The following is a 26,010-nucleotide window of genomic DNA, read 5'->3' on the forward strand; positions in this document are numbered from 1 at the left end:
GATCGTATGGCGTTCTTTTAGTGTGTCGTGCATCGGAAGGAATAATACACGTTGTTTCAGCGGCCCGTACCTTAGTCCTGTCTCTGTATAACAGACATACTACAATCCACCCAACCTCCAAAGGACATTAAATGTTTGTCTGGATATTAGATTTTTAGGATGAGACGGATAAGAAAAAGTCACTTCTGCATAAAGCAAACAGCGCGTGTGAAAATCCCATAGCAGCAAAACTATGGTCCGTAGCAGAAGAAAAAAGAAAAATCCATTTTGATTGATACAAATGAACATACACTAGGACGAGAGAGTCTGTCGACGGAACTTAAAGTGCTAAACTAAACAATGTGTTTCCACGTACAATAATTCAGTTTTGTGTCTTATGTCTGTTTCAAAGCCATCGCAGTGTGCACTTGCCTGCGAATGTTTCAAAGCAATGCAGTCATCATCAAGAGAACTGCATACGCCACTAGAAGTCTTCAGAGGAAGCAACAGAAATCTCTGTCTCCGTTTGTTCTTATAGGTATACATGTGCTATGTGCGCAGGTCTTTACCTGTGGTTGCTCTATTCACATGTAGTCACCGTCATATCAGGAGAATAGCGTGTGATGTCTTTATTCGTATTCGTATTTCTCTTTATCACAACAGATTTCTCTGTGTGAAATTCGGGCTGCTCTGCCCAGGGAGAACGCGTCGCTACAGCGCCACCCATTCTTTTGTATTTTTTTCCTGGGTCCAGTTTTATTTGTTTTTCTTATCGCAGTGGATTTTTCTACAGAATTTTGCCAGGAACAATCCTTGTGTTGCCGTGGGTTCTTTTACGTGCGCTAAGTGCATGCTGCACACGGGACCTCGGTTTATCGTCTCATCCGAATGACTAGCGTCCAGACCACCACTCAAGGTCTAGTGGAGGGGGAGAAAATATCGGCGGCTGAGCCGTGATTCGAACCAGTGCGCTCAGATCCTCTCGCTTCCTAGGCGGACGCGTTACCTCTAGGCCATCACTCCACGTACACATCTGTACCCATGTCCATATGCGTTCTGTTTACGTGAACAGATTTGTGCCTGAAGTTGTTCCATAGCTTTCCAGTCATTGTCGGCAGAGTTACCTGCCCCTGTATATCCGTTGTGTCGCCAGATGTCCTTACTTTACGTGTACCTGTGTACCTTTGTATAATTGTGTTTGTGTGCGCAGGTCTTCCTGTGGAGACAACGAGCGCCACACCAGCGCAAACAACAACTGAGGGAACAACTCTGGTAACTACAACAACTACAGAGGCAACTAAAATAACAGAGGAAGCAACAGAAGCAAGCACAACAACTCAGGAAGCAACAACAACGACAGAGGCACCACCACCACCACCAACAGAGGCAACAACAACGACAGAGGCACCTACAACACAGGAAGCAACAGAGGAACCTACAACAACAACAGAAGAACCTACAACACAGGAAACAACAGAGGAACCTACAACAACACAGGAAGCCACAGAGGAACCTACAACAACACAGGAAGCTACAGAGGGACCTACAACACAGGAAGCAACAGAGATACCTACAACAACACAGGAAGCAACAGAGGAACCTACAACACAGGAAGCAACAGAGGAACCTACAACAACACAGGAAGCAACAGAGGAACCTACAACACAGGAAGCAACAGAGGCAACTACAACAACACAGGAAGCAACAGAGACACCTACAACACAGGAAGCTACAGAGGCAACTACAACACAGGAAGCAACAGAGGAACCTACAACACAGGAAGCTACAGAGGCAACTACAACAACACAGGAAGCAACAGAGGAACCTACAACACAGGAAGCAACAGAGGAACCTACAACACAGGAAGCAACAGAGGCAACTACAACAACACAGGAAGCAACAGAGACACCTACAACAACACAGGAAGCAACAGAGACACCTACAACAACTGAGGAAGCAACAGCTATAACAACAGAGGCACCACCACCACCACCAACAGACGCAACAACAACGACAGAGGAATCTACACTAACAACAACAGAGACAGTAACAACAAAAACAACACAAGAGGCAACAACACCACCACCAGAGGCAACAACAACAACAACAGAGGCAGTAACAACAACAACAGAGGGAGCAACAGCAACAACAGAGAAAGCAACAACAACAGAATCAGAAATAACAACAACAGAGGCAGCAACAACAGAAGCAGTAACAATAACAACAGAGGCACCAACAACAACACAAGCAGTAACAACAATAGAGGCAACAACAACAGAGGCAGCAACAACAACAACAGAGGCAGCAACAACAACAAACGAGGCAGCAACAACAACAACAGAGGCAGAAACAACAACAGAAGCAGTAACAATAACAACAGAGGCACCAACAACAACAGAAGCAGTAACAACACTAGAGGCAACAACAACAGAGGCAGCAACAACAACAACAGAGGCAGCAAAAACAACAGAGGCAGAAACAACAACAGAAGCAGTAACAGTAACAACAGAGGCAGAAACAACAACAGAGGCAGAAACAACAACAGAAGCAGCAACAACAACAGAGGCAGTAACAACAACAGAGGCAGCAACAGTAGCAAGTTCAACAACGGAGCAAGAAACAACAGGAACTACAACAACAGAGGCAGTGACAACAACAACAGAAGCAGCAACAACAACAACAGAGGCAGCAACAACAACAGAAGCAGTAACAACTACAACAGAGGAAGAAACAACAACAGAAGCAGTAACAACTACAACAGAGGCAAAAACAACAACAGAAGCAGTAACAACAACAACAGAGGCAGCAACAACAACAGAAGCAGCAACAGTAACAACAGAAGCAAGCACAACAACAGAGGCAGCAACAACAACAACAGAGGCACCACCACCACCACCAACAGAGGCAACAACAACGACAGAGGCACCCACACTAACAACAATAACACCAACAGAGGCAGTAACAACAGCAACAACAACACCAGAGGCAACAAGAACATCAGAAGCAGCAACAACAACAACACAGGAAGCAACGGTAGCAAGTTCAACAACAGAGCAAGAAACAACAGGAACTACAACAACAGAGGCAGTAACAACAACAACAGAGGCAGCAGCAACAACAACACAAGCAGTTACAACCACAACAGAGGCAGAAACAACAACAGAGGCAGAAACAACAACAACAGAGGCAGAAACAACAACAGAAGCAGTAACAACAACAACAGAGGCAGCAACAACAACAACAACAGAGGCAGTAACAACAGAGGCAGCAACAACAACAACAGAGGCAGTAACAACAACAGAAGCAGTAACAACAACAACAGCAGAGGCAGAAACAACAGCAACAGAGGCAGAAACAACAACAACAACAGAGGCAGAAACAACAACAACAGAGGCAGTAACAACAACACAGGCAGAAACAACAACGGAGGCAGCAACAACAACAGAAGCAGCAACAACAACAGAGGCAGAAACAACAACAACAGAGGCAGTAACAACAACAACAGAGGCGGCAACAACAACACAAGCAGTTAAAACCACAACAGAGGCAGAAACAACAGAAGCAGTAACAACAACAACAGAGGCAGAAACTACAACAGAAGCAGTAACAACAACAACAACAGAGGCAGCAACAACAACAACAGAGGCAGTAACAACAACAGAGGCAGAAACAACAACAGTAACAGAGGCAGAAACAACAACAGAAGCAGAAACAACAACAGAGGCGGCAACAACAAAAGAGGCAGAAACAACAACAACAGAGGCAGTAACAACAACAGAGGCAGAAACAACAACAACAACAACAGAGGCAGAAACAACAACAACAGAGGCAGTAACAACAACAGAGGCAGCAACAACAACAGAAGCAGCAACAACAACAGAGGCAGAAACAACAACAACAGAGGCAGTAACAACAACAAAAGAGGCAGCAACAACAACAGAAGCAGTTAAAACCACAACAGAGGCAGAAACAACAGAAGCAGTAACAACAACAACAGAGGCAGAAACAACAAAAGAGGCAGAAACAACAACAACAGAGGCAGTAACAACAACAACACCAGAGGCAACAACAACAGAAGCAGCAACAACAACAACAGAGGAAGCAACAGTAGCAAGTTCAACAACGGAGCAAGAAACAACAGGAACTACAACAACAGAGGCAGAAACAACAACAACAGAGGCAGAAACAACAACAGAAGCAGTAACAACAACAACAGAGGCAGCAACAACAACAACAACAGAGGCAGTAACAACAGAGGCAGCAACAACAACAACAGAGGCAGTAACAACAACAGAAGCAGTAACAACAACAACAGCAGAGGCAGAAACAACAGCAACAGAGGCAGAAACAACAACAACAACAGAGGCAGAAACAACAACAACAGAGGCAGTAACAACAACACAGGCAGAAACAACAACGGAGGCAGCAACAACAACAGAAGCAGCAACAACAACAGAGGCAGAAACAACAACAACAGAGGCAGTAACAACAACAACAGAGGCGGCAACAACAACACAAGCAGTTAAAACCACAACAGAGGCAGAAACAACAGAAGCAGTAACAACAACAACAGAGGCAGAAACTACAACAGAAGCAGTAACAACAACAACAACAGAGGCAGCAACAACAACAACAGAGGCAGTAACAACAACAGAGGCAGAAACAACAACAGCAACAGAGGCAGAAACAACAACAGAGGCGGCAACAACAAAAGAGGCAGAAACAACAACAACAGAGGCAGTAACAACAACAGAGGCAGAAACAACAACAACAACAACAGAGGCAGAAACAACAACAACAGAGGCAGTAACAACAACAGAGGCAGAAACAACAACAGAGGCAGCAACAACAACAGAAGCAGCAACAACAACAGAGGCAGAAACAACAACAACAGAGGCAGTAACAACAACAACAGAGGCAGCAACAACAACAGAAGCAGTTAAAACCACAACAGAGGCAGAAACAACAGAAGCAGTAACAACAACAACAGAGACAGAAACAACAACAGAAGCCGTAACAACAACAACAGAGGCAGCAACAACAACAGAAGCAGCAAAAATAACAACAGAAGCAAGCACAACAACAGAGGCAGCAACAACAACAAAAGAGGCACCACCACCACCTCCAACAGAGGCAACAACAACGACAGAGGCACCCACACTAACAACAACAATAACACCAACAGAGGCAGTAACAACAGCAGCAACAACACAGGAAGCAACGGTAGCAAGTTCAACAACAGAGCAAGAAACAACAGGAACTACAACAACAGAGGCAGTAACAACAACAACAGAGGCAGCAACAACAACACAAGCAGTTACAACCACAACAGAGGCAGAAACAACAGAAGCAGTAACAACTACAACAGAAGCAGTAACAACAACAACAGAGGCAGCAACAACAACAACAGAAGCAGTAACAACAACAACAACAACAACAACAGAGGCAGAAACTACAACAGAAGCAGTAACAACCACAACAGAGGCAGAAACAACAACAGAAGCAATAACAACAACAGAGGCAGCAACAACAACAACAACAGAGGCAGCAACAACAACACAAGCAGTAACAACAACAACAGAGGCAGAAACAACAACAACAGAGGCAGAAACAACAACAGAAGCAGTAACAACAACAACAGAGGCAGAAACTACAACAGAAGCAGTAACAACAACAACAGAGGCAGCAACAACAACAACAGAGGCAGTAACAACAACAGAAGCAGTAACAACAACAACAGAGGCAGAAACAACAACAACAGAGGCAGAAACAACAACAGAAGCAGCAACAACAACAGAGGCAGAAACAACAACAACAGAGGCAGCAACAACAACAGAGGCAGAAACAACAACAACAGAGGAAGCAACAGTAGCAAGTTCAACAACGGAGCAAGAAACAACAGGAACTACAACAACAGAGGCAGTAACAACAACAACAACAACAACAGAGGCAGCAACAACAACAGAGGCAGCAACAACAACACAAGCAGTAACAACCACAACAGAGGCAGAAACATCAACAGAAGCAGTAATAACAACAGAGGCAGCAACAACAACAACAGAGGCGGTAACAACAACAGAAGCAGAAACAACAACAACAACAACAGAGGCAGAAACAACAACAGAGGCAGAAACAACAACAGAGGCAGAAACAACAGAAGCAGTAACAATTACAACAGAGGCAGAAGCAACAACAGAAGCAGTAACGACAACAACAGAGGCAGCAACAACAACAACAACAGAGGCAGTAACAACAACAGAAGCAGTAACAACAACAACAGAGGCAGAAACAACAACAACAGAGGCAGCAACAACAACAGAAGCAGAAACAACAACAGAGGCAGAAACTACAACAGAAGCAGTAACAACAACAACAACAGAGGCAGCAACAACAACAGAAGCAGTAACGACAACAACAGAGGCAGAAACAACAACAACAACAGAGGCAGTAACAACAACACAAGCAGTAACAACAACAACAGAGGCAGAAACAACAACAACAGAGGCAGCAACAACAACAGAAGCAGAAACAACAACAGAGGCAGAAACAACAACAGAAGCAGTAACAACAACAACAACAGAGGCAGCAACAACAACAGAAGCAGTAACAACAACAACAGAGGCAGAAACAACAACAACAGAGGCAGAAACAACAACAGAGGCAGAAACTACAACAGAAGCAGTAACAACAACAACAGAAGCAGCAGCAACAACAACAACAGAGGCAGAAACAACAACAGAGGCAGAAACTACAACAGAAGCAGTAACAACAACAACAGAGACAGAAACAACAACAGAAGCCGTAACAACAACAACAGAGGCAGCAACAACAACAGAAGCAGCAACAATAACAACAGAAGCAAGCACAACAACAGAGGCAGCAACAACAACAACAGAGGCACCACCACCACCACCAACAGAGGCAACAACAACGACAGAGGCACCCACACTAACAACAACAATAACACCAACAGAGGCAGTAACAACAGCAACAACAACACCAGAGGCAACAACAAGAACAGAGGCGGAAACTACAACAGAAGCAGTAACAACAACAACAACAGAGGCAGCAACAACAACAACAACAGAAGCAGTAACAACAACAACAACAACAACAGAGGCAGCAACAACAACAACAACAACAGAAGCAGTAACAACAACAACAGAGGCAGAAACAACAACAACAGAGGCAGAAACAACAACAGAAGCAGAAACAACAACAGAGGCAGCAACAACAACAACAGAGGCAGAAACAACAACAGAGGCAGAAACAACAACAGAAGCCGTAACAACAACAACAGAGGCAGCAACAACACCAGAAGCAGCAACAATAACAACAGAAGCAAGCACAACAACAGAGGCACCACCACCACCACCAACAGAGGCAACAACAACGACAGAGGCACCCACAATAACACCAACAGAGGCAGTAACAACAGCAACAACAACACCAGAGGCAACAACAACAACAGAAGCAGCAACAACAACAACACAGGAAGCAACGGTAGCAAGTTCAACAACAGAGCAAGAAACAACAGGAACTACAACAACAGAGGCAGTAACAACAACAACAGAGGCAGCAGCAACAACAACACAAGCAGTTACAACCACAACAGAGGCAGAAACAACAGAAGCAGTAACAACTACAACAGAGGCAGAAACAACAACAGAAGCAGTAACAACAACAACAGAGGCAGTAACAACAACAACAGAGGCAGCAGCAACAACAACACAAGCAGTTACAACTACAACAGAGGCAGAAACAACAGAAGCAATAACAACAACAACAGAGGCAGAAACAACAACAGAAGCAATAACAACAACAGAGGCAGCAACAACAACAACAACAGAGGCAGTAACAACAACAGAAGCAGTAACAACAACAACAGAGGCAGAAACAACAACAACAGAGGCAGCAACAACAACAGAAGCAGAAACAACAACAGAAGCAGAAACTACAACAGAAGCAGTAACAACAACAACAACAGAGGCAGCAACAACAACAACAGAGGCAGTAACAACAACAGAAGCAGTAACAACAACAACAGAGGCAGAAACAACAACAACAGAGGCAGAAACAACAACAGAAGCAGCAACAACAACAGAGGCAGAAACAACAACAACAGAGGCAGCAACAACAACAGAGGCAGCAACAACAACAACAGAGGAAGCAACAGTAGCAAGTTCAACAACGGAGCAAGAAACAACAGGAACTACAACAACAGAGGCAGTAACAACAACAACAACAACAACAGAGGCAGCAACAACAACAGAGGCAGCAACAACAACACAAGCAGTAACAACCACAACAGAGGCAGAAACATCAACAGAAGCAGTAACAGCCACAACAGAGGCAGAAACATCAACAGAAGCAGTAACAACAACAGAGGCAGCAACAACAACAACAGAGGCAGAAACAACAACAACAACAGAGGCAGAAACAACAACAACAACAGAGGCAGTAACAACAACAGAGGCAGAAACAACAACAGAGGCAGCAACAACAACAGCAACAACAACATCAACAGCAGCTACAGAGGGAACTACAACAACTGTATCCACAACGACTACGATACCAACCACCACAACAACCGAGCCAACAACGACACAGTGTATCATTTCGTCCGCCCAGTATGATGACTGTGTCGAGTTGAACAGTAAGTCATTTCCCCTACATCATTTTCAGTTTTCAGATTTCACTTTCAAGGAGGCGTCAAAGCGTGCAGGCTGAGCCATATGCGCTACAACACATCTGCTTTAAAAAAAAAAAATTTAAAGAGCAGATGTCAGTCCGCCATTCAATCAAGCAGCCAAGGACCCAGCCAATCAAATCGATCGCTCAGTCTATCAAAAGCTTCAAACCCAAGGTAGTTTAACCTATAAACAGATAAATCAGTCCGTTAAGCTATCAGTACCTAGCCAGCTATATGTCCCTTCATTCAATGAACTAATCAATTAACCACACAGTTGAATGGCTGAGCAATCATTGATTAGATAATTGAATGCACAACTCATTAATCACAGATTACACAGTTAAACAACTAACTAATCATTAATCAGTTAAACAACCAACTGCTTCATTATTGGTCAGACAGATAAACAACCGATTAACCATCAAAACAGACCATTAGATAAACAACTAATTAATCATAAATCAGACTATTAAACATGGAAATGTTTTTTCAGCAATAAGTTAAAATAAACGAACAGTTGATTAACTACCCAAGCAATCCATTTTTTCATTTCATTTCGTGATGATACTCACACAAATACAACGTAGGTTTCCAAAATCTCATCAGCGCGTTTGGTATAGTTATGTGCAGGTCAGGCATCTTTTTTTTTTTTTTTTCTTTTTTTTTCTTTTCTTTTTTTCGCAGATGTGGTATAGGGAATGTGGAACAAACCGCACGTTTTTACACCTGAAAAACTGTAAACCAATCCATTTCCATCTCCTTCAGAAACGTGTGCGGTGCCAGACTTCAGCGATCCCTACAGTCTCATCTGCAGCTTCAGACAGACCGATGCTCGTCTTCGCCTGGAGCACGATGGCGTGGACTGCTCCGTGTGTATCACCACCCCCGCCCCCAGCACCACCACCCCACTCACCACCACTCCACTCCCCACCACCTGCCCGCCAGTGACCATGAGCCAGCAGGATGCCCTCTTCTGTTACTTCGCCACGGGTGAGTGAGTCAGTGAGTCAGTGAGTGAGTCAGTGAGTGAGTGAGTGATTGGGTGCTGTGTCAGTCTTGCTGGAATAAATTTTTAGTACATGTCCTTTTATGTTGGAGGTTATAATTATGCAAATAAGAGGGTCACTCCACTCTCTCGTGATGATGACTGGTGGCCATGATGGAAGGCACTGATCTAAAAATAGGATCCACCCCTATTTTTAGAGCAGTGGCTGGAAGGGTACGACACTGTTCGTATCAGTTATCCTGTTTTTGTTTCATTGACTCACTTGTGTAAACAAAGTGAGTCTATGTTTTAACCCGGTGTTCGGTTGTCTGTGTGTGTGTGTGTGTGTGTGTGTCCGTGGTAAACTTTAACATTGCCATTTTCTCTGCAAATACTTTGCCAGTTGACACCAAATTTGGCATAAAAATAGGAAAAATTCACTTCTTTCCAGTCATCTTGTTTAAAACAATATTGCACCTCTGGGATGGGCACAAAAAAAATAAAAAAGAAGCCAAATTATATGCAAACTGAATTCACTGTTGTTGTTGTTGTTTGGGGTTTTTTTGGGGTTTTTTTGGGGTTTTTTGTTTTTTGTTGTTGTTTTTTTGTTTGTTTTTTATTCTCTAAATTTGGCACTTTGATCTGATATTCGACACAACAACAAGAGCAGTCATTTTTATCATTTTTTGTTCAAACAGGAACTTCTTTTGCTAAGCATGGAAGTTATAATTATTTTGCAAGTCTTTGGTGTATATAGTAAAAAAGGGAAATTAATCTGTAATTAATGCTAGGGGGCTTAATTTGCTTTAAACTGATCTTTCTCATCTTAAACCTTACATTTTGAAATTATACTCAATACATAAAAAGCCTGTGTGTTTTACTCTCAGTGTACAGGGCTTTCACTATGTTCATTCGCCCAAGTGGTCTTTTTCGGAAAATACTAAAATCAATACGACGAGTGGACTTTATAGATCTATTGGCTGAGCCCTGAAGGTCATGGGCAAAAATCAACTGCCTACACATATTTATACATATTCGAAGCGCGTGCTCATATTCTTTGCGAACGCGAACGACGCCATTTTGTTTCAAATTGTTGACCTGCCCGTTCAATCCTATATTCAATCGACAATACACGATAACATGTGATGGAAAGTTGGAGAAGGAGAATATTTATTCAGAGAAAGATTTGTGAACGCCTCATCACTTACTGGATTATGCCCCTAACTGCCATAAAAATATCCATAGAATCAGTCGGAATTCACAATTAAAAATAATAAACCATGAGAGTTAAAACCCTTGAATTGATGAAACACAAGAATTTCCAGTCTTGACTTTTCTCAAAATGAAGTCCTTTTCACTTCATACGACGTTTAGAAGCACTTGTACTTGGCTCTACATGTTATTAGTTTAACAAAATACTCAATTTTCATATCAACTTTTAAACTATAAAACTAGAATGAACATAAAAGAGAAATTGAATCGACAGTGTCAACCGGGTGTAACTAAACTTGGACATCTATCTAGATCCAGAGAAAACGGCTAAATGTTGCAGTGTGATTGCAGCGATAGCCACGTCTCCTTTACCGCGGACTTAAAAAGAATTTTTGATTGCCCTTAAAGATTTTTTGAATGCCCAAGATACACCAGAATAATATTATTTAAACAGCGTTCTCACTGCGAATGCCGCAATCGATTTATCGCCCTTTAAAAAAGCATGTTTAAGTGTTATATTTTTTAACGTCAGTTAAGGAGCCACGATAGTGTAATGGGTAAGACAGTTTTTTCTCACCCGAACACGCGGCGTTCGAATCTGCCGTTAGGACTTTTTTTTTTTCTTTTAACCTGAAGCTTTATAATAACAAATACAGAACACATTTTAACAATTTTTTTTAAGTGTATCACAAGTGAGTCTTGAAGGCCTTGCTTCTCTTGTATTTATTTAGTTAGTTATTTAGTTAATTAGTTAGTTAGTTAGTTCATTGTTGTTGTTTTCGTTTTCGTTTTGTTGTTGTTGGTGGTGGTGGTGGTCCTTTTTGTCTTTAAATAATAATTGTGATGACTTTGCCAGGGTCTCTGCAGACCCAGGTTTTAACAACTTCAGCATGGAAGGTTACAACATCGTTTAACAAACAACATGCCCAACTCGCGAACAAATGCAAACAGCAAAGTTATAAAAAATAAATTAAAAAAAGAACAAAAAATAAAAAGTTACCGAATCATATTAGAGTATTCCCAGTTTTATAAACTTGCTTAATTTCAACCGTGTATTTTCACTACTCCGTTTTAGCAGACTGCAGAAATTGAAACAGATTTTGGAGCAACATACTTTTTATAGACAAATATATAATTTTCAAGTAATCCAACATGCTTTGGACATTCCAGGACTTGTTGTGCATTAAGTTTGGCTGACTGGCATGTTCCAGTGGACTTCAGTCACTGCGTTGAACCGCCGCCAGACGAGCAGATCTACTGCTTGTTCCAGAGCGATTCCTCCCACCTGTCCTCCACGCTCTTGTGTTACTGTGTGCCGGACACCGTGTACAATGAACTGGACGATGCCTTTAACCATCCTCCAAAGATCACAGGTATTTTATCTATCTGTCTGTCTGTCTGTCTGCCTTACCAGTGAGTGGGTTTTAGTTGAATTCATTAGAATCTCCTCAAACATAACTCATTAATTTTGTCTGTCTTACAGCCTGTGTCTGTCTGTCTGCTGTCTCTGTCTCTCTCTGTCTCTCTCTCTCTCTGTTTCTCTCTGTCTCTGTCTCTGTCTCTCTCTCTCTCTCTCTCTCTCTCTCTCTCTCTCTCTCTCTCTCTTTATCTCCGTTTGATAACGTCTCCCCCTGCAGAAATTGACCACAGACAAGTGCTGCGTTGCAGAGGAATAATACGCAGGCTGTTCACAGGAACCAGGTTCTTATTCATTCATTTATCCATTGTTGCTTACCAATCAACCGACTGCGAAGCCACTGATATTGGAGATCGTCACGGGTTTTCGTATCCGTTTGGAGACTAATGCCTAAACCCTTACTTGAAGTTTATTGATGATGGGTGGTGAGGGGATGGTGAGGAGGGTTAGACAAGCAACAAGTCTAGGCTCCAGAACATAGTACAGTTAAGTACGGTTGAATGCCATATCTTCTAAAACAATGAGAAGTAAATGGGTAATAACCGTATGAGTGTGGACACAGCGTGTCACAGAGTGTGTTTCAGCGTTTCAAGACATGTGATGTAACAACCAGCAGCTGTTGCGAAGTGGTTAGCTTGACGGACGGACGGACGATAGGGAGGATTTGGGTCCTACGAATCCAAGACAAAACCCCAACAGAAAAAAGCCCCAGTGGACAAAATCCGAACGGACAAACACCGCCAAATATGTAGGAGTGGATGTGTGCTTTTTATTTAATACCAAACGTAAATCCTCTTGGCCTCCTGCCGCCTGTTCGTCTGCGTCATCGTGCTCCAGTCTTTCCTCCTGAAGCATGGTATGTCTTCGAGACTTGTATTGCGGTTTTGTCCGTTTGCCGGGTTCTGCTCGCCATCGGAACATCACATCATTGTGGGACTTTGTCAGCCCATTGCTGTATCCTGCCCGTGGCTGGCGATGCCGGGGACTCAAACAGGAAGAGTAGGACCCCACTGTTGATTGTCATCCACTTCACTGTTGCGTTTTTGGGATGGTTGTTTAAACTTCCGGACCAACACCGCAGGTGTCTGTATATTTCGGGCCAGGTTGATTACAGGATATATTCTTAAAAGAAGCACAGGGCCTGCTCTGGCGGTGACTTCACTTTCGAGTTACCCTGTGGTGATTTCATATCAAAGACTGCAGTGTTAAATGCAATGAAAGGTCTGTGAGAAATCACAGGGAAGATCGTTTATCCACACTTGAAAGGTTGTACCCATTTACCTCTAACTCGTCACTCTACCTGTAGCACAAAGCACAAAACGTGTCATTTTTAAGTGGCTTTTCTTTCTGCAAGGTATCGCTCCAGTCGGGTGTGGGATATTACTCCCTGGCTTATTCGGTGCAAGATCCCCAAGAAAGTTGTATCAACATTTTCCTTCGTTGTTCGTTTGCTTGCAAGAGAGTTTGTGCGTTTTGCGTGTTGTCGTGTTTTGTTGTTCGTTTGCTTGTCCGTCTTTGTTTCCCGTTTTGGGTCTTCCCCCACTTGCTTACACGTTCTTTGTTTGCTTTGTCTGTGTGCAGCATGATTGCCTGTTCTCGTTTCCCCTCTTGCACCATGGCTGAATGAACTTCGGCACCAATGGCATGGGACAGGGATACATTGGGGGTCCACTTTTCTTTCACCCACCTGCCTTGTTTTGTGTGCACCACCGCTGTTAACTGCATTTCACTATTTTTATTTTCTGTCGTTCGTGGTGTTATTTTCCTTCGGTTTTGTTGCGCATATGGGTCTTCTTAGGACTCTGAATTATGCCCATGTTGTTTGGTTATTATTTGGCTACAGTGCATCGGTTGGCTGAATGGTTGCATTTACTTCCTTTCTCAGTTTACGCACAGATGGTGTGACAGGTATTACCTGTTTTTTGTCACTTTGTTTTTTGTCGGATTTCTCCACCCCCCCACCCTCTCCCCCACTCTCCCGCAACTGCCCACCACCCTTTCGTTTCCGTCGTCTCCTCCTTTCAACCTTTCCGGTGAAGCCTTCTGTAAATCTCCAGAAAGCCCCCCCCCCCCCCCTTCCCTCCCCAGTCCCGGCGTTTTTCTTTGTCGTCTCCTCCTTTCAACCTTTCCGGTGAAGCCGTCTGTAAATCTCCAGAACCCCCCCCCCCCCCCTTTCCGGTGAAGCCATCTGTATAATCTCCAGAAAACTCCCCCCAACCTTTCCGGTGAAGCCATCTGTATAATCTCCAGAAAACTCCCCCCCTCTCCCCAAACCCGGCGTTTTTCTTTCTGTCGTCTCCTCTTTTCAACCTTTCCGGTTAAGCCATCTGTATAATCTCCAGAACCCCCCCCCCCCCCACCCCTTTCCGGTTAAGCCATCTGTAAATCTCCAGAAAACTCCCCCCCCCCCCACCCCCTCATACCCGGCGTTTTTCTTTCTGTATTCTCCTCTTTTCAACCTTTCCGGTGAAGCCATCTGTAAATCTTCAGAAAACTCCCCCCTTCCCGGTGTTTTTCAACTTGATTATAATCTATGACTACATAGGCCGCTGTACATTGTAAACTGAGCATTGGGAAGTAGGACAGGGATCTATCTGCCAATGTAGTCTTTTTAGGTGTCTTCGTTTTCTAGTTGTTGTTTTTTTAAATATGTGTTAACGTTTTTAATCAGAAGGCGATGCTTAATCGGAATATAACTGGCTTCTCCAACAGAGCCTTAATCTGTTTGTTTTGAGAGTTCAGCGATTAAGTTAACAAAGTCAGTTAGAAGATTGCTTCGCTTGTTCATTGTTCTTGCGTGTTTGTTTGCATTTGTTTAAGGAACATTGTCTATGTCGTGGTTTCGCTTTTTTATTTCATGATGTTAGCCTATTGGAGAGGGTACGGAGGGGAGGGGGTGCGGCTTGATGTGGCTTTCACAGTCGGCTGGGCAATAAGCAGCAATGAATAAACGCATGAAGCGATATGACTTTGTAGACTTTTCTTGTTTTGAGTTTCATATTTTTCGGTTTTTTCCCTCTCCGTTTTGTTCTTTTCTAATTCACATTTTAGCTCTTATCCTTGGCTGGAAGTCCCCCTAGGAGAAGGAGCTCCAAAGAAAAAACCTGCACCTGCCGAGGCCGTCCTATACGTGGCAGTATCTGCACGTGTGGGACTGTGAGCGTCAGTAGGCGAGAGAGTGGGGAAGGGACTGCACAACTCCTCCTCACTAAAAAAAAGTCACCTGTGCTGGTCAGGTTTGAAAACAAGAGAACGCTGGCCATTAAGGAGAAGCGTGAGCGAAGGAAGCGGGGCTCAACTTCTGGAGACGTTTTCCCTTGCAACACCTGTGGGAAGTGCTGCGCATCCAGAATCGGCCTCTTCTCCCATATGAGGACACACACCGACAGATAAGCCTGCCTGCCTACTCATCCGTCGGACCGACGGGAGACTCCATCAATTCACATTCTCCCCTTTTCCCCTTCCATTTCTCCGGTGTTTCTACCCATTGTTTCCTATCTTTTTTTGGAACTGTAGCCATAATATCAGTTCTTCTGATATGTGTCTGTCTGTCTCTCTGTCTCTCCATCTTTCTCTCTCTCCCTCTCTCTATCTGTCTGTCTATCTCTGCCGCTGTTTCTCTTTCTCTGTATCTGCGCGCGCGTGTATGTGTGTGTGCGTACATGCGTACGTTCGTGCATGTGTGCGTGTGTGTGTGTGTGTAAGAGTGTGTGTGTGTGTGTGTGTGTGTGCGCGCACGCGCGCGCGAGCACACGTCCGCGCGTACATTTGGGTATATGTGTGTGTGTGTGTGTGTGTGTGTGTGTGTGTAATTTGGGAGCTGACAGAAGGAGAAATCCAATTCCTCAAAGTGGGGTGGCTTAGTTGACAGAATACCCATCAAGGAAGTCCTTGATTCCAAATCCCTGGCTTGGATCTCGAACGCCCGAGATTCCACATCCCCCAACGGATTTTGAGTGCTCTTACTGCTGTAGTGTTCCTTTGGACAGGGCGATGGAATGCGGTCCCGTGCGCAACAGGCAACTGACGCACTTTAACTCACTCAGTACGGCCAGTCCTCTCTTCTCCTCTACACAGACCCCTCGGATGTCCAGTGGGTGTCTGAATGACCCAACCTTTAGCTTCCGTCGTCAGAATTGTGGTATTCTTTGTCAACATTCACCTCTTCAGTATAAGAGCGCTCCGCTTGCAATATTTTGATGATGGTAACTGGGATGAAACGCTGTTAACGTCGTCTCTTTCGCCGTTCGTATGGAGAGAGTTAAAGAATATAAGGAAACATAAGTTGTCTCTGACCAAATACCAGTGGTGCACATCACTTCAGGTTGATATGTTAACAATTTTGGAAATATGGCGACGTACTCTGCCTTGGGAGACCAGTCTGAATTTCACAAGGGTAAACCCGCGATTAAATTATTGTGCAGTATAGTGCTGTACAGTGCTATTCATTACAATACAACAGTTGCAATGTTGTGTGACACATTATAATACGAAACAGTACTATTCAGTTCTGTACACTGCAATACTACTGTATGATAGGTAAAGAAAAGGGGAGAAAAAAAGCATGAGTCAACGGCATCTTAATGTTGGTCATGTGATGGAAAAAGAGACACAACAGGTCTGAAAATTAAACAACTCTGAATGTTGACTTAACCCTAAAATCAAGACGATGTACAATTCCTTTCAAAATAATTTTGTTTTTACTCGCATCGTACAGAGACTGGTCAACATGACTATTATATGGGCGTGCACTCTTTTCAGATCAACCCTGAAAAGGATTTGCACTTTTGTCAGCAGTATGCGGACCATGGAGAAGTTTGACCACACTATGGGCCTGGACTCTTCTTAGATCGATAAACAGTGAAAAAGATTTGCGCTTTTGTCAGCAGTACGCAGACCATGGAGAAGTTTTGATCACCTTGACACAGATACAGAGCGTGCTCAAGCATTCATTGATAATGCAAGTGCAATACGTGAGGCGAAAGCGGTGCAGGGAGCGAACTCTGATTGATTAATTGATGTTGTCGATCTTGAACGTTTCGTAACCGATGCCCCGATGGCAAAGCAAGGACGCGACAACAAATGCTTTTTTCTATCACTGTTTGCGTCATCCACTGGTTTTTCTGTCTGTCTGTCTGTCTGTCTGTCTATATCACACACACACACACACACACACACACACACACACACACGCACGCACGCACGCACGCACGCACGCACGCACGCACACACACACACACACACACACACACACACACACACACGAAGACTGTTATTATTCAAAGGCAATTTGTTCTTTTCTGCAGACACCACGCCTTCGCTGACAACGCCGTCTGCAGCAAAGACCCCACCTGCAACAACCACCACCATCCCACCTGCAACAACCACCACCATCCCACCTGCAACAACCACCACCATCCCACCTGCAACAACCTACACGCCGATAACAACAACCTCACCTACAACCACCCCACCCATAACCACCCCATCCACAACCACCCCAACTACCACCACCCCACCAACCACCATCCAACCTACCACCACCGCCCCACCTACAACCACCCCACCTACCACCTCCCCACCTACAACCACCCCACCAAGAACCACACCCATTACAACCACCCCACCTACCACCACCCCACCAAAAACCAACCCGCCACCACCACAAACACCTACAACAACCCCACCTACAACCACCCCACCACCAACAACAATGCCTACAACCACACCAACAACAACACCTACCACCACCCCACCTACAACAAGAACACCTACAACCACCCCACCAACATCCACCCCATCTACAACCACACCACCTACAACCACCCCACCTACAACCACCCTACCAAAAACAACAACACCTACAACCACACCACCACCAACAACAACACCTACAACCACACCAACAACAACAACACCTACCACCACCCCAACTACTACCACCCCGCCAACAACCACCCCACCAACAACAACACCTACCACCACTCTACCTACAACCACCCCACCTACCACCACCCCACCTAAAACCACCCCACCACCAACAACAACAACATCTACAACCACCACACCACCAACAACAACACATACAACCACCCCACCTACAACTACCACCACCAACAACAACACCAACAACCACCCCACCACCAACAACAACACCTACCACCTCCCCACCAATAACCAACCCTCCACCACCACCAACACCCACACCCACCCCACCTACAACCACCCTACCAAAAACAACAACACTTACAACCACCCCACCACCAACAACAACACCTACAACCACACCAACAACAGCAACAACACTTACCACCACCCCACCTACAACCACCCCACCTCCACCACCAACAACAACAACACCTACCACCACACCACGTACAACCACCCCACCAACTACCACCCCACCTACTACCACTCCACCTACAACCACCACACCAACAACCACCCCACCTACAACCACCCCACCTACTACCACCCCGCCAACAACCACCCCACCTACAACCACACCACCACCAACAACAACACCAACCACCCCACCAACAACTACAACACCTACCACCACTCCACCTACAACCACCCCACCTACCACCACCCCACCAACAACAATACCAACAACCACCCCACCACCAACAACAACAACTACCACCGCTCCACCTACCACCACCCCACCACCACCAACAACAACATCTACAACCACCACACCACCAACAACAACATCTACAACCACCCCACCCACAACCATCCCACCTACCACCACCCCACCTGCAACCACCCCACCACCAACAACAACACCAACAACCGCCCCACCAACAACCACGCAACCACCAACAACAACACCTACCACAACTTCACCTACAACCACCACATCTACCACCACCCCACCTACAACCACCCCACCAACAACACCTACAACGACAACACCTACAACCACCCCACCAACAACAACAACACCAACAACTACCCCACCTACCACTACCCCACCAACAACAACAACACCTACCACCACCCCACCTACCACCACCCCACCAACAACCACCCCACCAACAACAACAACACCAACAACCACGCCACCTACAACCACCCCACCTACCACCACCCCACCTACCACCACCCCACCAACAACCACGCCACCTACCACCACCCCACCTACAACCACCCCACCACCACCAATAACAACACCAACAACTACCCCACCAACAACCACCCAACCTACCACCACACCACCTACCACCACCACACCAACAACCACACCACCAGCAACCACACCACCTACAACCACCCCACCTACCACCACCACCCTTACAACAACAACACCAACAACCACCCCACCTACAACAACAATACCAACAACCACTCCACCTACAACCACCCTACCAACAACCACCCCACCTACAACAACACCAACAACCACCCCACAAACAACAACACCTACAACCACCCCACCTATAACAACACCAACAACCACCCCACCTACAACCACCCCACCACCAACAACACCTACCACCACCCCACCTACAACCACCCCACCTATAACAACAACACCAACAACCACCCCACCTACAACAACAACACCAACAACCACCCCACAAACAACAACAACAACAACCACCCCACCACCACCAACAACACCTACAACCACCACACCAACAACAACACCTACAACCACCCCACCTACAACGACAACACCTACAACCACCCCACCACCAACAACAACACCAACAACTACCCCACCTACCACCACCCCACCTACAATCACCCCACCAACAACAACAACACCTACAACCATCCCGCCAACAACAACACCTACAACCACCCCACCTACAACCACCCCACCAACAACAACACCTACAACCACCCCACCTATAACAACACCTACAACCACCCCACCACCAACAACAACACCAACAACTACCCCACCACCAACAACAACACCAACAACTACCCCACCACCAACAACAACACCAACAACTACCCCACTACCAACAACGAAAACACCTACAACCACCCCACCAACAGCCACCGCACCTTCAACTACCCTACCACAAACAACAATAACAACACATACAACCACCCCACCTACAACCTCCCCACCTACTACCACCCCACCACCAACAACAACACCAACAACTACCCCACCAACAACCACGCCACCTACCACCACCCCACCTACAACCACCCCACCACCAACAACAACAACCACACCACCAACAACAACACCTACAACCACCACACCTACAACCTCCCCACCAACCATCACTCCACCAACAACCACCCCACCAACAACAACAACACCAACAACTACCCCACCTACCACTACCCCACCAACAACAACAACACCTACCACCACCCCACCTACCACCACCCCACCAACAACCACCCCACCTACCACCACCCCACCAACAACAACAACACCTACCACCACCCCACCAACAACAACAACACCTACCACCACCCCACCAACAACCACCCCACCTACCACCACCCCACCAACAACTACCCCACCAACAACCACGCCACCTACCACCACCCCACCTACAACCACCCCACCACCACCAATAACAACACCAACAACTACCCCACCAACAACCACCCCACCTACCACCACCACACCAACAACCACACCACCAGCACCCACACCACCTACAACCACCCCACCTACCACCACCACCCTTACAACAACAACACCAACAACCACCCCACCTACAGCCACCCTACCAACAACCACCCCACCTACAACAACACCAACAACCACCCCACAAACAACAACACCTACAACCACCCCACCTATAACAACAACAACCACCCCACCACCAACAACACCTACCACCACCCCACCTATAACAACAACACCAACAACCACCCCACCTACAACAACAACACCAACAACCACCCCACAAACAACAACACCAACAACCACCCCACCAACAACAACAACACCTACAACCACCCCACCTACAACCACCCCACCACCAACAACACCTACCACCACCCCACCTACAACCACCCCACCTATAACAACAACACCAACAACCACCCCACAAACAACAACACCAACAACCACCCCACCAACAACAACAACACCTACAACCACCCCACCTACAACCACCCCACCAACAACAACACCTACAACCACCCCACCTACAACGACAACACCTACAACCACCCCACCAACAACAACAACACCAACAACTACCCCACCTACCACCACCCCACCTACAATCACCCCACCAACAACAACAACACCTACAACCAACCCGCCAACAACAACACCTACAACCACCCCACCTACAACCACCCCACCAACAACAACACCTACAACCACCCCACCTACAACAACACCTACAACCACCCCACCACCAACAACAACACCAACAACTACCCCACCAACAACAACAGCACCAACAACTACCCCACCACCAACAACAACACCTACAACCACCCCACCAACAACCACGCCACCTACCACCACCCCACCTACAACCACCACACCACCAACAACAACAACCACACCAACAACAACACCTACAACCACCCCACCTACAACCACCCCACCAACCATCACCCCACCAACAACCACACCACCTACAACCACCCCACCTACAACAACAACACCAAGAACCACCCCACCTACAACAACAACACCAACAACCACCCCACCAACAACAATACCTACAACCACTCCACCAACAACAACACCTACAACCACCACACCAACAACCACAACACCTACAACGACAACACCTACAACCACCCCACCAACAACAACAACACCTACAACCACACCACCTACAACCACGCCACCTACCACCACCCCACCAACCACGACAATACCTACAACCATCCCACCACCAACAACAACACCAACAACTACCCCACCTACCACCACCCCACCTACAACCACACCACCTACAACCACCCCACCAACAGCAACAACACCTACAACCACCCCACCAACAACGACAACACCTACAACCACCCCACCAACAACAACACCAACAACTACCCCACCTACCACCACCCCACCTACAACCACCCTACCAACAACCACCCCACCTACCACCACCCCACCTACAACCACCCCACCAACAACCACCCCACCTACCACCACCCCACCTACAACCACCCCACCTACAACCACCCCACCAACAACCACCCCACCAACAACCACCCCACCAACAACACCACCTACAACCACCCCACCACCATCAACACTTACCACCACCCAACTTACAACCACCCCAACAACAACAACACCTACAACCACCCCACCAACAACAACAACACCTACAACCACCCCACCAACAACAACCCCACCTACAACCACTCCACCACCAACAACAACACCTACCACCACCCCACCACCAACAACAACACCTACAACCACCCCACCACCAACAACAACACCAACCACCACCCCACCTACACCCGCTCCGCCAACAACTGCGACAACAGAGACACGTTTGTAACGTTTTTTCTAACCGTTCAACTCTCTCTTTCTCTGTCTCTCTGTCTCTTTCTCTCTCTGTCTCTGTCTCTCTCTCTCTCTGTCTGTCTCTCTCTCTTTCTGTAGATAGGTAGATAGATAGATAGATGGATATATATACAGAGAATAGCTAGAATTAGAATGTGCGTGCGTGTGTGTGCGTGTGCGCGCGTGCGTGCGCGCGTGTGTGTGTGCGCGCACGCGCGTGCGTACGTGTGTGTGTGTGTGTGTGCGTGCGTGTTTGCATGACGTTTTCTGGACGCTGCTTGAAGAAGAAAGTCACGGTCCTAGATTTCATTAAACCTTTCAGAAATGATTATGTTGTTGAAAGTGAACGTTTTTTCAAGAGCCAGTTAGCCCTTCCAGTCAGTGTTCTCTACAATGGTAAACGGGGTGATCCTTTAATATAGTCACTGAAACAACAAAATCGGATCAGACTAGTCTCAGGTGACGTCCGGTGGAAATTAATTCTGGCAGACGTTAAAGGGGAACAATATTTACATAACGTGAGTATATGCACACACACACACACACACACACACACACACACACATAAAGAAAAAGAAAACAGAAGGTCACTCGGTAGATCTGATGACGCTGTTTCCAAACTCCTTAATGGTGGTTTGTCCGAAGTTTAAGTTTTCAAATCGCAAATTGGCAGTTCCACCACGCGTTTGCTTTTGTTCCGAACAGTAGTCTTAAGGTGAATGTAGGAAGAATAACACGTGAGTCATGAAAGCAACGCCTCTCTTGGTTTTACTCTTTTTTTTCGTTTTATTATCTTGTTCTATTTCATTTTATTAATTCCCCCCCCCCCCCCCCCCCATTGAGATAGTCACAGATTACCCTCAGGGAAAGCTCAAATGACCTTGCATGTTTCTTTCATTTCACTTCTGTTAGTTTCATTATAAGTCATTTTATTTAATCTTAATTGATAGATGCATTCACATGCTTTCATAGGTCGACAGGAAACTCAAATGACCTTGCATATTTCTTTCATTTCACTTTTGTAAGTTTCACTGTATCATTTTATTTAGTTTATTTCATAGATGCATTCACAAACAGCCATTGGTCGATGTGAAACTCAAATGTTTCTTTCGCTTTCTGCAGCTCTCAAATGCTACTACTCGCAGTTCCGCCCGCCTCAGCTGACCAAACGGCGGCGTCGGTCAGCACAGACACGGAATGGTCATCGGTCCAAGAGACTGGCCTACAGCTCTGCCATCCCTGTCGACTGCCAGTATCCTGGTGTCGTCACACTGGTCAGTGTGTGATGATGATGAAAAGGGGGGGGGGGGTGGTGGTGGTGTTAGTAGTGCTGGAAAAGGTAGTTTTTTGATTGATTGATATGGATACTTATATAGCGCTTGTCCTCGGTCGGAGACCAAGCTCTAAGCGCTTTACGAACACGGGGTCATTTGCACAACAGGCTGCCTGCCTGGGTAGAGCCGACTAACAGCTGCCACTGGGCGCTCGTCATTCGTTCATGTGTCATTCAGTCAGATTTCAGGCACACACACTTACACACTCAGACGGACATATAACATTTTTCGCAAATGACCGTTTTGTTTATTCACCCTGCCATGTAGGCAGCCATTCTCCGTTTTCGGGGGTGTGCATGCTGGGTATGTTCTTGTTTCCGTAGCCCACCTAACACTGACATGGATTACAGGATCATTAACTCACTCAGTACGGCCAGTCCTCTCTTCTCCTCTACACAGACCCCTCGGATGTCCAGTGGGTGTCTGAATGACCCAACCTTTAGCTTCCGTCGTCAGAATTGTGGTATTCTTTGTCAACATTCACCTCTTCAGTATAAGACCCTTCCGCTTGCAATATTTTGATGATGGTAATTGGGATGAAACGCTGTTAACGTCGTCTCTTTCGCCGTTCGTATGGAGAGAGTTAACGTGCGTATTTGATCTTCTGCGTGCGTACACAAAGGGTATTCAGGCACTAGCAGGTCTGCACTTATGTTGACCTGGGAGATCGGAAAAATCTCCACCCTTTTCCCACCAGGCGCCGTAACCGAGGTTCGAACCCAGGACCCTTGGACTGAATTATTCAACATTTTCTTTTTATTTCCTTTCACTTGTGTCTTTGTTACACCCTCAGAGGTTGTTTACCTGGATGTCAAAATGCACTGAAGAAGTCTAGGTCCACACGTCTGATAAAAGACCTCAACCAGTGACAGCCCAGTCCTGCCCAAGGGATGATAAGGGGATACATTCCAGAAGACATCTAAGGCCAATTTGAGACCGGTTTTCGAGCCATCAGATTTTCATGCTTCCTCAATAGATACGATTTGCAAAAAATACAGCGTCTTTGCAACCATTGGCATTGCTGAGTGGAGACTGACTGTGAGAGTGGATCCAGCGAGTTGAGGAGGGTTGAATCACACAGCTGCTAATTTTTTTTTTTTTTAAAAGGAACAGAGGAAGGCACGGACCGAAGCCAGTTCAGCTGCATTAACTTTGTGACTCGATGTCTGCAACGTGGGCTGCTGCTCCAGAACTGGATTGTTTAACCATTGGAGATGTTGCTGGAACCATGTGGTATGGACACCAATCGGAGCAGTCCAATGGTCACCAATTGGAGCCTTATGAGACAGGCAGAAGTCACAATACTAAACCAAATTATACTTTACTATACTATACTACATTGCGCTGTGCTGTGCTGTACTGCACTGTAAAATACTGTTTCACAAGAGACAAATAGATATTGTTCATTTGGTTTGCTTATTTTTTGCCTGGTCTTTTTTGTTTTATCAATGATCATATAGAAATTTTGAAATGTTGTTGTTTTTTATCGTGCGGGTTTTGTTCTGGTTGTTATTGCAAAAGTCATCAATCCTGGTCGGCAGAATCAAGACAACATGAAAAAAAATGCCGTGTATTTTGTCATGTTATATTGTAATTCATTGTGTTGGACTGCACTACATTGCTTTTGTGTCCTGAATTTCGGAACACAGGTCAAACAGACAGATACTTCAACCTCAGAAGTCGTGGGGTCAGGGGTCATTTTGGACGAGTCCCACGTGCTCATATCACAGTTTGGCAAGGGGCAGTTGTCGAGGCAAGTCTTGATGTGAATTGATGTGATTTGATGTGTGTGTGTGTGTGTGTGTGTGTGTGTGTTTGCGCGCGCGTGTATGCACATTCGCATGTGCGTATGTCACTGTATCTATCCATGTATCTGTCTGTCTGTCCATTTATTTATCTACATACATACTCACTTGTCTA

At 45.8% G+C, this 26,010-nt stretch overlaps 1 protein-coding gene across 1 annotated transcript in view; it reads left to right on the forward strand.

The window, feature by feature from the left end:
- LOC143285610 (uncharacterized) overlaps positions 1-23,749 on the forward strand; it is a 45,506-nt gene extending 21,757 nt beyond the window's left edge. Inside the window, exons 10-14 of the mRNA XM_076593007.1 lie at positions 1,399-1,854; positions 9,437-9,661; positions 12,080-12,241; positions 17,592-17,710; positions 23,729-23,749. Coding sequence (XP_076449122.1) covers positions 1,399-1,854; positions 9,437-9,661; positions 12,080-12,241; positions 17,592-17,710; positions 23,729-23,749 — 983 coding nt within the window. The remainder of the gene's footprint in view (positions 1-1,398; positions 1,855-9,436; positions 9,662-12,079; positions 12,242-17,591; positions 17,711-23,728) is intronic.
- Positions 23,750-26,010: the final 2,261 nt, after the last annotated feature.

Source organism: Babylonia areolata, chromosome 9, assembly GCF_041734735.1.
Source record: "Babylonia areolata isolate BAREFJ2019XMU chromosome 9, ASM4173473v1, whole genome shotgun sequence".
Lineage (NCBI taxonomy): Eukaryota > Metazoa > Mollusca > Gastropoda > Neogastropoda > Buccinidae > Babylonia > Babylonia areolata.